Below are 11,523 nucleotides of genomic sequence, written 5' to 3' on the forward strand. Positions count from 1 at the left end.
TCAAAAGCTTCTTGCTACATGCAAAAAAGAAATGAGCACAGTCTCAGGAAAAAAAAAAAAGGCAGTATCTCCTTGGGTCATGAAAGAAGATTAAGACATCAACCACCAAGTGTAAAAGGTATCTTTGCTTTCTGGCCAACTTAATGGCAGAGGTGTTAATGAAGTTTACTGCCATACCTAGATGGTTGTGTGCATGCGGTATCTGTGGGGTTTCAAAAGAAACTTGTCTGTTTAGGCATTGGGTTTGACCTCTGGTGTTCTCGGGTGCATTTAGGAGCTGAAATTCCCCCTCGTAATCATTGGGCAGAGTTAGGAGACCACAAAAGCAGTTTCCAAGCATCTGTCAGTGAGGATAACCTCAGTTCCCTTTACGTTGTTGAAAGCAGGGCAAAGCTAGGTGCTTTGACAGACTTTGCTTTTTAAATAGCCCTAAACTGGTCACAAGCACAGTGGCACATAAGAACTTCAAACTTGGGCATGATTCTGAATTTTCTGCACTTATGCCAGAATTCTGCCATCAAGATTAATACAAAGAAAATGCAACCTTCCAGAGGAAGATGTGGCCTGGCCTTTCCAGCCACTTCCTACTGTGTCATGACCTGAATCAGCTGAAGTGTCACAAGTTTTCTACATCTTGATCCCTTAAACTGGCTGTGAAAATAGAGCAATCAAGCCTTTAGTAGCTGTCTGCTCTCTTGATCTGCTTGGAAACCTTTCCTAGAAGCAAGTAAAGCTGTTTTTGCTTCTAAAACATGGCCAAAGAACAGGGCAAGATGTGAGAGTACTCGCTTTTAAGTAGGCTGCTCACTCCACTTCCCTCAGAAGTAGGTTTCCATTCTCTTTTTCCCAGAGCGCGACTCCTGTTCCTTCTATCTAGTGTTTATTAAAATGCCTTCCTCTGGTGTGGGCCAATGTGAGTGCATCATCTGCTCCTTTGGCAGCTTCATCAGTGCAGAAATGGCTGTATCGTTTGCCATAATAAAAGCACTAATATGGCCATTGAAGGATTTAATGGGAGAATGGTGCATGGGGTTGGGGGTTTTTGTTTTGTTTTGTTTTTCTTAAATCTGGCTTTGTGGTTAGTGCCCTGTTGGGGAAATTTAATGCTGCTGGTTGAGATTCAGTGGTATACTATATGGGCTATGGTAGTACTGGGTTTTGACTTCCACCTCAGGAGCAGATTTCCTCAAAGACTGATGCTAGTTCTCAGTGTTTACTACTCTTTCAAGAACTGCTTCTCCTTCTGTGAACAAAACTTGCTCTTCCAACTCTGGTGTTGCGAGACCTGTAACTTTTTTTATAAACATTTACCCATTTTAGCTACTTTCACAGTAGAATATTCAGCTGCCTTAGTGATGAAACAACACACGTAGATTTGGTTTGAGTATCAGAACTGGAATGAGAAGGAAACACAACATTCTTTGGACATAGAAATTTGCAGTAAAGGTCAGGATACTTCTTGCAAAGAATTTAATGTAAGAATTCTCAGGCTGTCATAGGTAGAGGAGTGGGTGGTAGGGCGTTTGGTGCTTTTGTTTGTTTTAATCTCCACAAAGTAAAAAAAAGCCTATTGCTTTAGGACCTAGGGACAAAAGTACATATGGAAAGACCTATCAGCTGAGGTGTACTTCTGGTTTTATGCACATTAAGTACTCCCCCAAAAAACAGCTTTGTGCTTGACTTTATTTTGCTTTTACAAAGGGAGGGATATATAATGTGTCTTAATGATGACTATTTCAGAGTAACATATCTCTAAAGGTTTTATTTTCAGCCATCACTGTAGTATTTGAGCTACTAACATGTAGTATTCATATAGCAAAGTTTCAGGTGAACTCCATGTGGTCTCTGGCACTTTTTTTCCAATTTGAGAGGGTGTGCACAGAATCAGAATTTTTTGAGAAGTTTTGGGGTTTAATTTTCTTTTTTGTGGCAACTTTGTTAATAATGGCTTTTGGACAGAAAGTTGCCAGTGTTCTTTGATAAATGCTTTTGTTGCATTCCATATTCAGCCAATATTGAGTAACTGGGCACAGAGTTTTCTTGGCTGTCACTGATTTATCTTAAGCTTTGTTATGTAGCTTTCATGGTGACTCTAAATGGGAATTAATTTAATGCATTAGACTATGATTTACTCCTCTGAAAATTAGCATCAGTACTTCCACTTTGTCCTGGAAATTAATTATCAATTTCTGAGTGACTTAACTTCCAGTCCATTGTCCCCATAAACAGACACATCATGAAGGAAACAGAAGGATTCTGCCCTGTCTACTGGGTCTCATGCAACTGGTCAGAAATCCACACGGAACAGAGGCAGTCCTTGCCTTTCTCACACTTTCATCTCTCAGAAGAAACATGCCACAGCTGCAGATTTGGAACGAATGCTTTAGTAACTCCTAGAACAATTTTTCCAAAATTGCCAACATCAGTTCATTTGATTTCCAACAGGTAGCTCATTAAATTGGTGACAAATTACGTACTGTCTTTTCATCCAGTGTCTTGTCCCTACAGCTTAAAAGACCACCTCATATATTCGTAGCTCTTATTCAGTGAAAGGTCCTCTGCTCTATCACTGCATCGCAGGATGGGTTGTCACTGATGAAGACAGTCATATATGGGCTTATAGTTTTGGGACTGACTGGCTTAAACCTGAGTTGTTTTTTCACTTCGTTCTCGATCGGGTGTTGATTCCCTCTAGTGAATCCTTGCCCTGTCATGCCATGGCACAGCATCTTCCATGGTGGTGACCCAGGTGGTCCACACAAGTTCAGTCAAGCATATCCCGTCACAGACTGCAGCCAACACAAGCTACGCACAATCTTAAAGCTACAGAATGTTTAATCTTAGCAAGAGAACAGGACACCACAGAAACACAGATGTGAACAGAAAATGTGAGTCAGTTTGCCTTCCCTAAGGGTTTCTCGTGCTGCATTAAAAGCCCAAGCAGACTTTGTCTCCTGAAGGCTTATGAGTTGTTGCAGTCCAAGGCAGTCCTGACCTCTTGTAATCCTGCTGTAAAACCTCCATGTTTGAGCCTCTTGGGGGAAAGTTGTCTTCAGGCTCAGTGTTGGGCCAAGTTAGTTACAGCATCAAGGTAAACAGGCAGGAAAGGCAAACCAGTAGGAGTTATTCTTCCCTCCTGCATGCACTGCCTGACAAACTTGTAACATAGTCCATTAAGCTCATGCCAGCCATGGTCAGTGTTATAATAATTTTAATACATTCAGTAAATAAGTCACCAAAAAAAAAATATTTAACAACATTTAACAACATTGACAAGGTGCTAGTCAAGCACACACAAAAATGAGAAATACAAATCCATTCTGTGCATTTTCATTTCTTCTGTTATTTTTCTTGCCTGGCTTTTCTGAAGCCTTTGCTTCCCTGTTGTATTTAATTTTCTGACCTTCATTTTCTTCATTTCTTATATTCCCTGAAAGTTGCTATATTTTAATCAATATATAGTAAATATATTACATTTAACTTAGTCATGGACAATCTTTATCATTTCTAAACCTAAGCTCTAGCTTTTTAGATTGGGTATTGTGGGGTGATCTGCCAAAGTTTCCAAAAAAGGTTAAAAATACCGGAATAAAAACAAGACCGTGAAGAGCCCCAAACAAAATAACAAGGAACATGATCTTGAAAAATGTTCTGAAGATGTAGGCTTTTGCTGCAGCCAGGACAACTACTCCTAGTATAGTAGAAAGTGCACCTTGTAATACTGGGTAACCTAGCAGATACAGAGCTTCAATTGCCCTTTTATTGGCTGATGACTCTCCGCTTGTAACAAAGGCATAGGAAATATGAGCAGAAAAATCTACTGAAAACCCTATACAAATAACCAGGTTGATCATGGATATGGAATCTAGATTGACGTTCCAAAATGTCATGAAACCAGCAACACCAACTATAACAGAAACGATAGCAAAAGTCACCCACAATGAACACAATGGGTTGGGAATAAGCAAAAGGGAGACAACGAGCATTGCCCCAGCAGCAACGACAATGTTCTGAACAGTGTTCTGCACTATTACCAGGTACTGATCATAGTAGATGAATGCTGGGTGATACACCATTAATGGAATACTGCACTGCTCGGCCGTCTCTCTTAACTGATTGAGAAGATTCTTCTCGTCAATGGCTGAAGTCACATTTACCGTCTGGATGAAGAAACGTGAAGCTTCTATTTTATCCTGAGTCTTGTTAATGTCCCACTCAAAACTGGGAACAATTCTGAACAACGTACTTAAGTTCTTAATGAAAAGAGACTTACTGCTTATATTTATCAAACTTCCTTCGGCATGTTTTGTGTATACTCTCAGCCATGACTCTGTGAAGTTCTTGTCTACATAGGAAATGCCCTCTAAATTCTGTGTGCAGTTTTCGATGACAAGACGAACAGTCTCATTCCAGTAATCTACACTTTCAGTAATGACAACCATGACCCTGGGTCCATATGCTGAGAAGTATTTGTCATCATCATCATAGTATGGAATAACGTACGAGTCATCACTCGCCAGATTTCTAAGATCAATGCCTTCCCTGATCTGAGTACATCCATAAATACTGCCACCCAAATATGTTCCATACAGCAATACCAGAAGTAGCTTGATCCATTTATTTGTGAAGAAAGGGCCATAATACTTTTTAAAGAATATGCTCATTGGATGTTCACTTTCTGGCTGTTTGGTTTCTACCTGAGATGACTGCCCAGAACAGCTGCCTATACAGCAAACATTGTACAAGCAGGACTTCTCAGCCTGATCTTCACCTAATCCCACAGGCATACAAGTTAGCCAGTGTCGGTTTCCTTGCTCCCTTTTATAATTTAATACAATAACTGCTCCAAAGAAGGTCATGGTATATATATAGCAGAAGACAAAAGCAGTGCCTGTGTAGAGGCAAAATGATCTCACGGATGGAAAAGCAGTCCAGACGCCAATGAAAAAGGCCAAAACGTCTGTGAGAGTGGTGATAGTCACAGAAAGTGCTGCTTCTGCATAAGTCTCAGCCAGCAGAGATTTAACATCAGATTTCTCTTTTTTTCTTAAACTTTGTTCCCAGGAAGCAATCATGATAAACATGTCATCAACACCAACTCCTACAAGAAGAGAAAAAGTTAACCCTGCATTGCAAATGGCAGCTTCCACTACCACCCAACAAAAGTACAAAATTAATCACATTTAAATCTGCATAAAATTTTGGAAAAGAAAGTTAGGATACTAACATTACTTTAGTGCTGATGCAAGTTGAACAGATGCAGGAAAACAGAACCTTTGTGTGTAGCTGAATTTATTACATTTCAGAAACTCCTGGGGACCTGATGGGTTGTTGAGACCTCACCCTACTTTGCTGAAGGACTGAGCGCACCTAGTCCATCTCTGACAAGTGTTGTATCTGCCGTCCAGGTGTCTGGTGATGTAGATTACATAGATCAAAATACATCGCTTTTTCTGATGCTCAACTATTGTTATCACAGGAAGCATCCCCCGTTATTTCTGGAATCTCTTCTTCATCACTGCAGCAAATTAGAGCAATAATTTCTTGCTCTGCCTTCAGCAGACAGGGAGAACAGTTGCTATCACATGGGACAACAGTGATCCCAGTTTTCCAGTGGTTTGCTTTTTTATGCTCTTTGCTCTCCACTTATCTTCTCTCCAGTTTATCTTTCAGTATTTATTCATGATTTATTATTTGTTTTATCTTCACATTTATAATGATGCGCTCACATGTATTACCCCCCACAGTCCTGGGAAACCCTGCCAGAAAGACTGGGTCCTGGGCTAGTTTTTGCTAAGACATGAGAGTCAGTGAGCCAAAGTTCAAAAAGGAAGAGCCATTGTGCTTCTCTCAGCTCTGCTAACTCTCGAGATTTTAATCACAGACCTTTCAGTATTTTGCCAATGTTACTCTATCAAGGACTCTTCTACTCCCTGAAAATTAATTACACAAAAAGGGAAAGAAAGACTGCCTGAATAGAGGAGCAACACAGATGATACAGCTAAGCGCAAAAGAATAGATGACATCACTATCTGCTGCCTGAACAGGCAATTGCCAGTAGACATGCAAAGAGGAATTCAGCAGCATCTCAAAAGGTACTACTGGATGGCAGCGAGCCAGGCTGATTTCAGAAAGCAGGCAGGCTTCAAAGCAATTAATCTAATGTACTGATAATTTGTTTGCTTTAATGCAAGGAAGACAAAAGTCTGCATTTTGTTTATCAAGAGCTGAAGAGACTAGCTTAAGCCCTTTCACTGTGTCCTGGTTTTGACTGGGATAGAGTTAATTTTCTTTCTAGTAGCTGGTATAGTGCTATGTCTTGAATTTAGTATGAGAATAATGTCGATAACACGCTGATGTTTTCAGCTGTTGCTAAGTAGTGTTTATACTAAGTCAAGGATTTTTCAGCGTCTGATGCCCAGCCAGCAAGAAGGCTGGAGGGGCACAGGAAGTTGGGAGGGAACACAGCCAGGGCAGCTGACCCAAATTGGCCAAAGGGGTATTCCATACCATGTGATGTCATGCCCAGTATATAAACTGGGGGCAGTTGGCCAGGGTGGGGGTGGATTGCTGCTTGGGAACTAACTGGGCATGAGTCAGTGAATCGTGAGCAATTGCATTGTGCATCATTTGTTTTGTATATTCCAATTCTTTGTCATATTATTATCATAATCATCATTATCATTATTATTTTCTTCCTTTCTGTCCTGTTAAACTGTCTTTATCTCAACTCACGGGTTTTACTTTTTTATTTGTTGATTCTCTCCCCTGTCCCACTGGAATGGGGGGGAGCGAGCGAGCAGCTGTGTGGTGCTTAGTTGCTGGCTGGGGTTAAACCAAGTCACCCAGGTATACAAAAGGGTCTTTCTGAAATTTAGAGCCTCTGCAGTTGATAAGCAACCAAAAGCAAATACAAAATGCATTTGAATTACGCAGGAAACAAAGAAACGATGCATGCCCTAGGGAGCATCTGCATGAGACATCTAGTATGACGCAAAGCCTTTATCAACCCGCATGTGCTTTCCTCAGGATGGGACCAAGACCAAGAAAAGATCACATGAATTTATCGTGTAGGAGACCAGATAAGGATTTTAAAAGCAGTAATTTATTTGCAGCAATGTTACCTAATGGTATTTGGAAAGTTCAGCACTGGCTGTCAAGCAGCCTGTGCAACTGTGATGCAATGATACTAACTTCCTTGCATTTTTCGGGGGGAGCTGGTTGCATGAATGGTGCATCACTTCAGCTGTATAGCTAAAGGAGACGGTTTAGTACACAGTCATTAGCAGAGAAAATTTCACATCCTAACAAAATGAGATGGATTACTTATTTGAAATTACAGACAGTCCTGCTCACTGCTTAAACTGTATTCAGGCCCAATTTTATCTGACTAAAGACTACACTCTGAAAATGGGATACAAAAACTTACGGTAACTTGCTTCCCATATTCACCTCATAATACAGGTACTGGATTGAGTCAATGCCAGTGTAGCATGAGCTGCACACTGGGCACGTGTTCCATGGTGCTGCTGTTGAGCTACCCTGAGGCTAACGACAGAGAAGTAGGGAGCTCTCACTGTACCGCAAAAAAGAGGTGGTCAAGAGGTGGATGATTTGAGGAGGACCTCTGCACCTGCTTAAATCGCTGACAAATTCAGAAGTCCCATAGAACAGTACTAACAACAAACTGTTTTGGGGTAGACAAACTTATCCAGAGCTAGTAAGATATGTAAATGCTTAGAGTATGCCTATAGAAAACAGCAGGGGATGACACAGGGGAATGCAGGGACAGAACCCAGTTGAGCTCACCTCAAGTATCAGCACTAGTTAAATAAATGATTAGTCATCATGGTAAATTACCAGGGACGCTAGAACAATGCCCGAAGTGCTAACCGTTCCACCCTCTTATTTATAGTTTTCATGCCGAAGCACTGGAACTAGAGCAGGCATCGATTTTTGGGAAAAGCTGCCCTTCTGCCAGAGCCCAGCTCCAGTCTCAGCGTGGGTACACTGAGCTGAGCGGCTCACCCACCTGTAGGAGCACAGGCGAGGCTGCACCTCCAGGTGTCTCCTTCCCTCACTGCAGGATGGAACTGCCTATGATCTGATGCTCACATCATAAAAGACTAACACCTTCAAGTTGTTTTAACTCCTGTCTTCATATCTGAAACCGACTCGCTTTTTCTACTTACCCAGAATAAGAAATGGTGCATTTGCTACAGTGACCACAAACGGCACTCCACAGAAGAGCATCAATCCAAAGCTGCTTAACACAGCTAAACCGGCAGAAACCACTCCACAGCATGCAAGCCAGACATTATTTCTTATACAGCTCAGTCTGAAAATATTTTAAGGAATAGCTTAGTTACATGTCAAATATTTCAGCAAGGTGTTTGGCATGACAAGTGCACAGATACCAACAATATCCTGTCTGTGAAGGGAACTCTTGATGAAAGCTGCTATTTGCTAAGAGACCTCCCAGGTGTGAGCACTGGACAAGATTAATTTATATAGGAAGTACTAAATACATTATTACTGCTGGGCAGTTATATACCCAAGAATAAAGATGTGTACTGATCTTTGCATCCTGGCAAAATTGAAGGCACATAAGCTCTACCAGAGAGAGGCTAGATTTAGGGTGACCCAAAAAATGATGAATTTTCAGCTCTTTCCTTTCACATGTGTTCTTGGTGTAGCATAGAAGCACCTCTCAGGCAGCAAGTGCTGCGTAGAGAAGCCTTCTCAGCAGACAGATTGGGTACCAGCCATTTGCCAAGACGCCCCCAAGGGCTGGCTCATGGGTTCCCCAAGAAATGCTCTCGGTGGGAGACTTCACACCACACTGAGGGGGTAAAGAGTTGCCTCTTGCCTGACTAGTAATATTTCCCAGGCTGTAGACTATTTCTGAACTTTAAGAGAATCTCTCGTTTCCGAGGCAAGAAGCGTGTGTTGGTGGAAACGCCCTTGCCCTGTCTGCGCTCACAGCCAACCGTATGCGAGGCAGCTGATATCCAGAAATTGTATAGCCTAATGGGCTTGATGCAAGCGCTAAACCAGTAAGCCCACCCTCAGAGTATAACTTTTTTTCTCAAGCACAGCACACAAAAACTGCCATACGGTTGTCAAACGTACAATGGTTCACCTTCCACCAGCACAAAGAAAGGGCAGGCTAAGTTCTTTGTGGACAGCAGGTAAGGCTCAGACTCTACTAGCAAGCAGAATACCTAAAGCAGAATACCCAGACCTGCAGTCATCTATGAAGCTAGTGCTCATTCATCTGTACCTTAAGCGAGCAGGTGGCAAGAAAAAAGCGTAAATGGATTTTAACATGGTATACTTCCTCCTCCCTCCCCTGCCTCCTTCCCCTTTTTAACTGACCTTTACAAAGAATTAGTATCTTGCAGGCAGGATAAGCAAGGAAGTAGTAGAATAACCTTAGCAATAGCAGCACTTACTCCTTCCCTCCGCCCAAATGACAACTTTTCTGTTTGACTTTTATGCATCTTTTGGTGAATGTCTCCACTGGGTATGCCAAGTTGAGCTGGTAAGTTTTGTTCAACAGAAGTGCTTATGCAGAATTTTGCTGCTGCCAGGCTGGCTAGGCAACACTTCTGGCCCCCTTCCCACATAAGGTAAAGTAGAACCCTTTCATCATTAAAAGCGTTTACTTTGGCATAGTGTTTTCCAGTGCCAAAGGCGCTGTAGCACCTCAGACCTCTTAAAAAGATAAAGAGCAGGGGTTGTTTCAGTTGTTTAAGTAGTGTCAAAACCATCAGCTACAAAAAGGACTCTTACGAGGCCGGGACTACAGAAATGACTGATGGCTTCAGAGAACAGATGAACGGATACGAGCATTCAAGCTGTGCATGTCTGAACGGAACGCTTGTTCAGGTATCCGTCTGGCGCTTATCACGAACGCCATTTCAGCAGTTAGGAAATGCGCACAAGTGGGAGAGAAACAGCGAAGAAATACAATTTGCCTATTATTAAATGCCACGTGAAGTCTGCAGGGTCAAGAACGACTTCACTTGACAAGAGCAGAAGCGAATTTAGGCAAGGTAAAGAGCAGAGGTCACTTCTCATGCTTAGAAGACATGTTACTTTAGGCAAGAGACGACTGAAAAGGTTATGGTCAAGAAGTAAGTGACGGAGAAGAGTGGGATCACGCTCTTGGCATTTCCTTCAAACTCCTGTTGTCTGGACAGCGAGGTAAAGTAAGTCACCTGTTGTTAAAGCAACAAGAAAAGAGAAGATGAAGGACTTGCACTCTTCTTCCTCGGTCTTCACACGCACGCACAGGCAACGCCCGACACCGTGCCGGCACCAACGCAACCTGCAGGCCGTCCCCGCCTTTCCCCTCCACCGTCCCGCGTCCCCCGTCCCCCGTCCCCGCCGGCGGCGGGGCAGCCCGGGCACTTGGGGGCTCGGCGGCCCCCGCGTTACCTGAACGGAGGTGAAGTCCAGCGCCGCCAGCTGCGACGGGAACTCCCGCAGGAAGCTTTCCAGCCACCGCCGGCTCTCCGCCGCCGCGGGGCCGTCCTCCTGCAGGTAGTACACCAGCTTCAGGGCCCGCGCCGCCAGCACCCGCCCGCCGGGGTCCGTCTGCACGCCGCCCAGCGCGGCCCCCAGGAATTCGCTGCGGTTGAATGGGAAGGTGAGGTTCTCCAGGTCGGCCCCCGCCCCGCCGTCCAGCAGCGGGTTGGGGCTGGCGCAGGCGCCGGCCGAGCGGGCGCAGAGCCGCTCGTAGCCGCCGCGGGCGCGCACCGCCGCGTCCAGCCGCCGCACGTCGCGCCACGCCGGCGGGCTCAGGACCGAGTCCCCCCGCGCCGCCACGGCGATGAGGGTGGCGTAGGCGCCCTCGGTGGGCAGCCGCGGGACGGAGAAGCGCTCCGAGTCGTCGGTGGGGAAGTAACGCCGCACGAAGGCGCGCTCGGCCTTGGCGGGCCCCTGCGTCGGCGTGAACTGCTCCTCGATGTCGTTCGCCTGCCGCTGCGGCAGGAAGAGGAAGCCGGCGCCCAGCCCGCCCGACAGCAGCAGCGGCACCAGCACGAAGGGCCAGGGGCAGGCGGCCACGCCGCTCCCCAGCCCCTCGAAGAGCCGCCTCAGCGGCCGCTCCACGCAGTCGGTGTTGCGGCAGGAGCAGCCCTCCGCGGGGCGCCGCGGCTCCGCCATGGGCGAGCCGGGGGCGGGGGGGTGGCGCGGGCTGCCGGCGGCAGCTCTCCCGCCGCGGGCTTCTCGCTGCGCCGGCGGAGAGCCGCCTTCTGCCCGTCGGGCGGAACGCGCCCTCTTCAGCGGCGCGGCCGAGGGCCGTCCCCCGGCTCTGACTCACCGCGGCCTCCGCCGCCCCCGCCGCACGGGCACGTGGGGCTGGGCGGGGAGACGGGGCAGCCCCGCCGGGTCCCCGCCCGCGCCTCCCTGCCGGCTCTGGCCCCGGCCCCGGCCCCGGCCCCGGCCCCGGCCCCGGGGGGGGGCTCTGCCCCGCCGCGGCCTCGGTGCCGTCGCGGCGCCCGTCGTGCCGAGCGC

The 11,523-nt window shown here is 45.9% G+C and overlaps 1 protein-coding gene across 1 annotated transcript; it reads right to left on the minus strand.

Annotated features, from left to right (window-relative positions):
- Window positions 1–814: 814 nt before the first annotated feature.
- Window positions 815–11,186, minus strand: PTCHD3 (patched domain containing 3). Its single transcript, XM_049798339.1, has 4 exons — window positions 10,444–11,186; window positions 10,102–10,223; window positions 8,193–8,338; window positions 815–5,101 (listed from the first exon to the last, which is right to left on the minus strand). Exons 1-4 carry the CDS (start codon window positions 11,170–11,172, stop codon window positions 3,486–3,488), a joined length of 2,613 nt encoding a protein of 870 aa, XP_049654296.1. The 5' UTR covers window positions 11,173–11,186; the 3' UTR covers window positions 815–3,485.
- Between the last annotated feature and the right edge of the window lie 337 nt (window positions 11,187–11,523).

This window comes from Accipiter gentilis, chromosome 4 (assembly GCF_929443795.1).
Source record: "Accipiter gentilis chromosome 4, bAccGen1.1, whole genome shotgun sequence".
NCBI lineage: Eukaryota > Metazoa > Chordata > Aves > Accipitriformes > Accipitridae > Astur > Astur gentilis.

Coding starts and splice junctions, on each gene's coding strand:
- PTCHD3 (XM_049798339.1), bottom strand. CDS start 11,172: ATGGCGGAGCCGCGGCGCCCCGCGGAGGGCTGCTCCTGCCGCAACACC. Junction 8,339..10,101: donor TCAGTCGTCTCTTGCCTAAA/GTAACATGTCTT, acceptor AAATATTTTCAG/ACTGAGCTGTATAAGAAATA. Junction 5,102..8,192: donor TGCACCATTTCTTATTCTGG/GTAAGTAGAAAA, acceptor CTCTTCTTGTAG/GAGTTGGTGTTGATGACATG.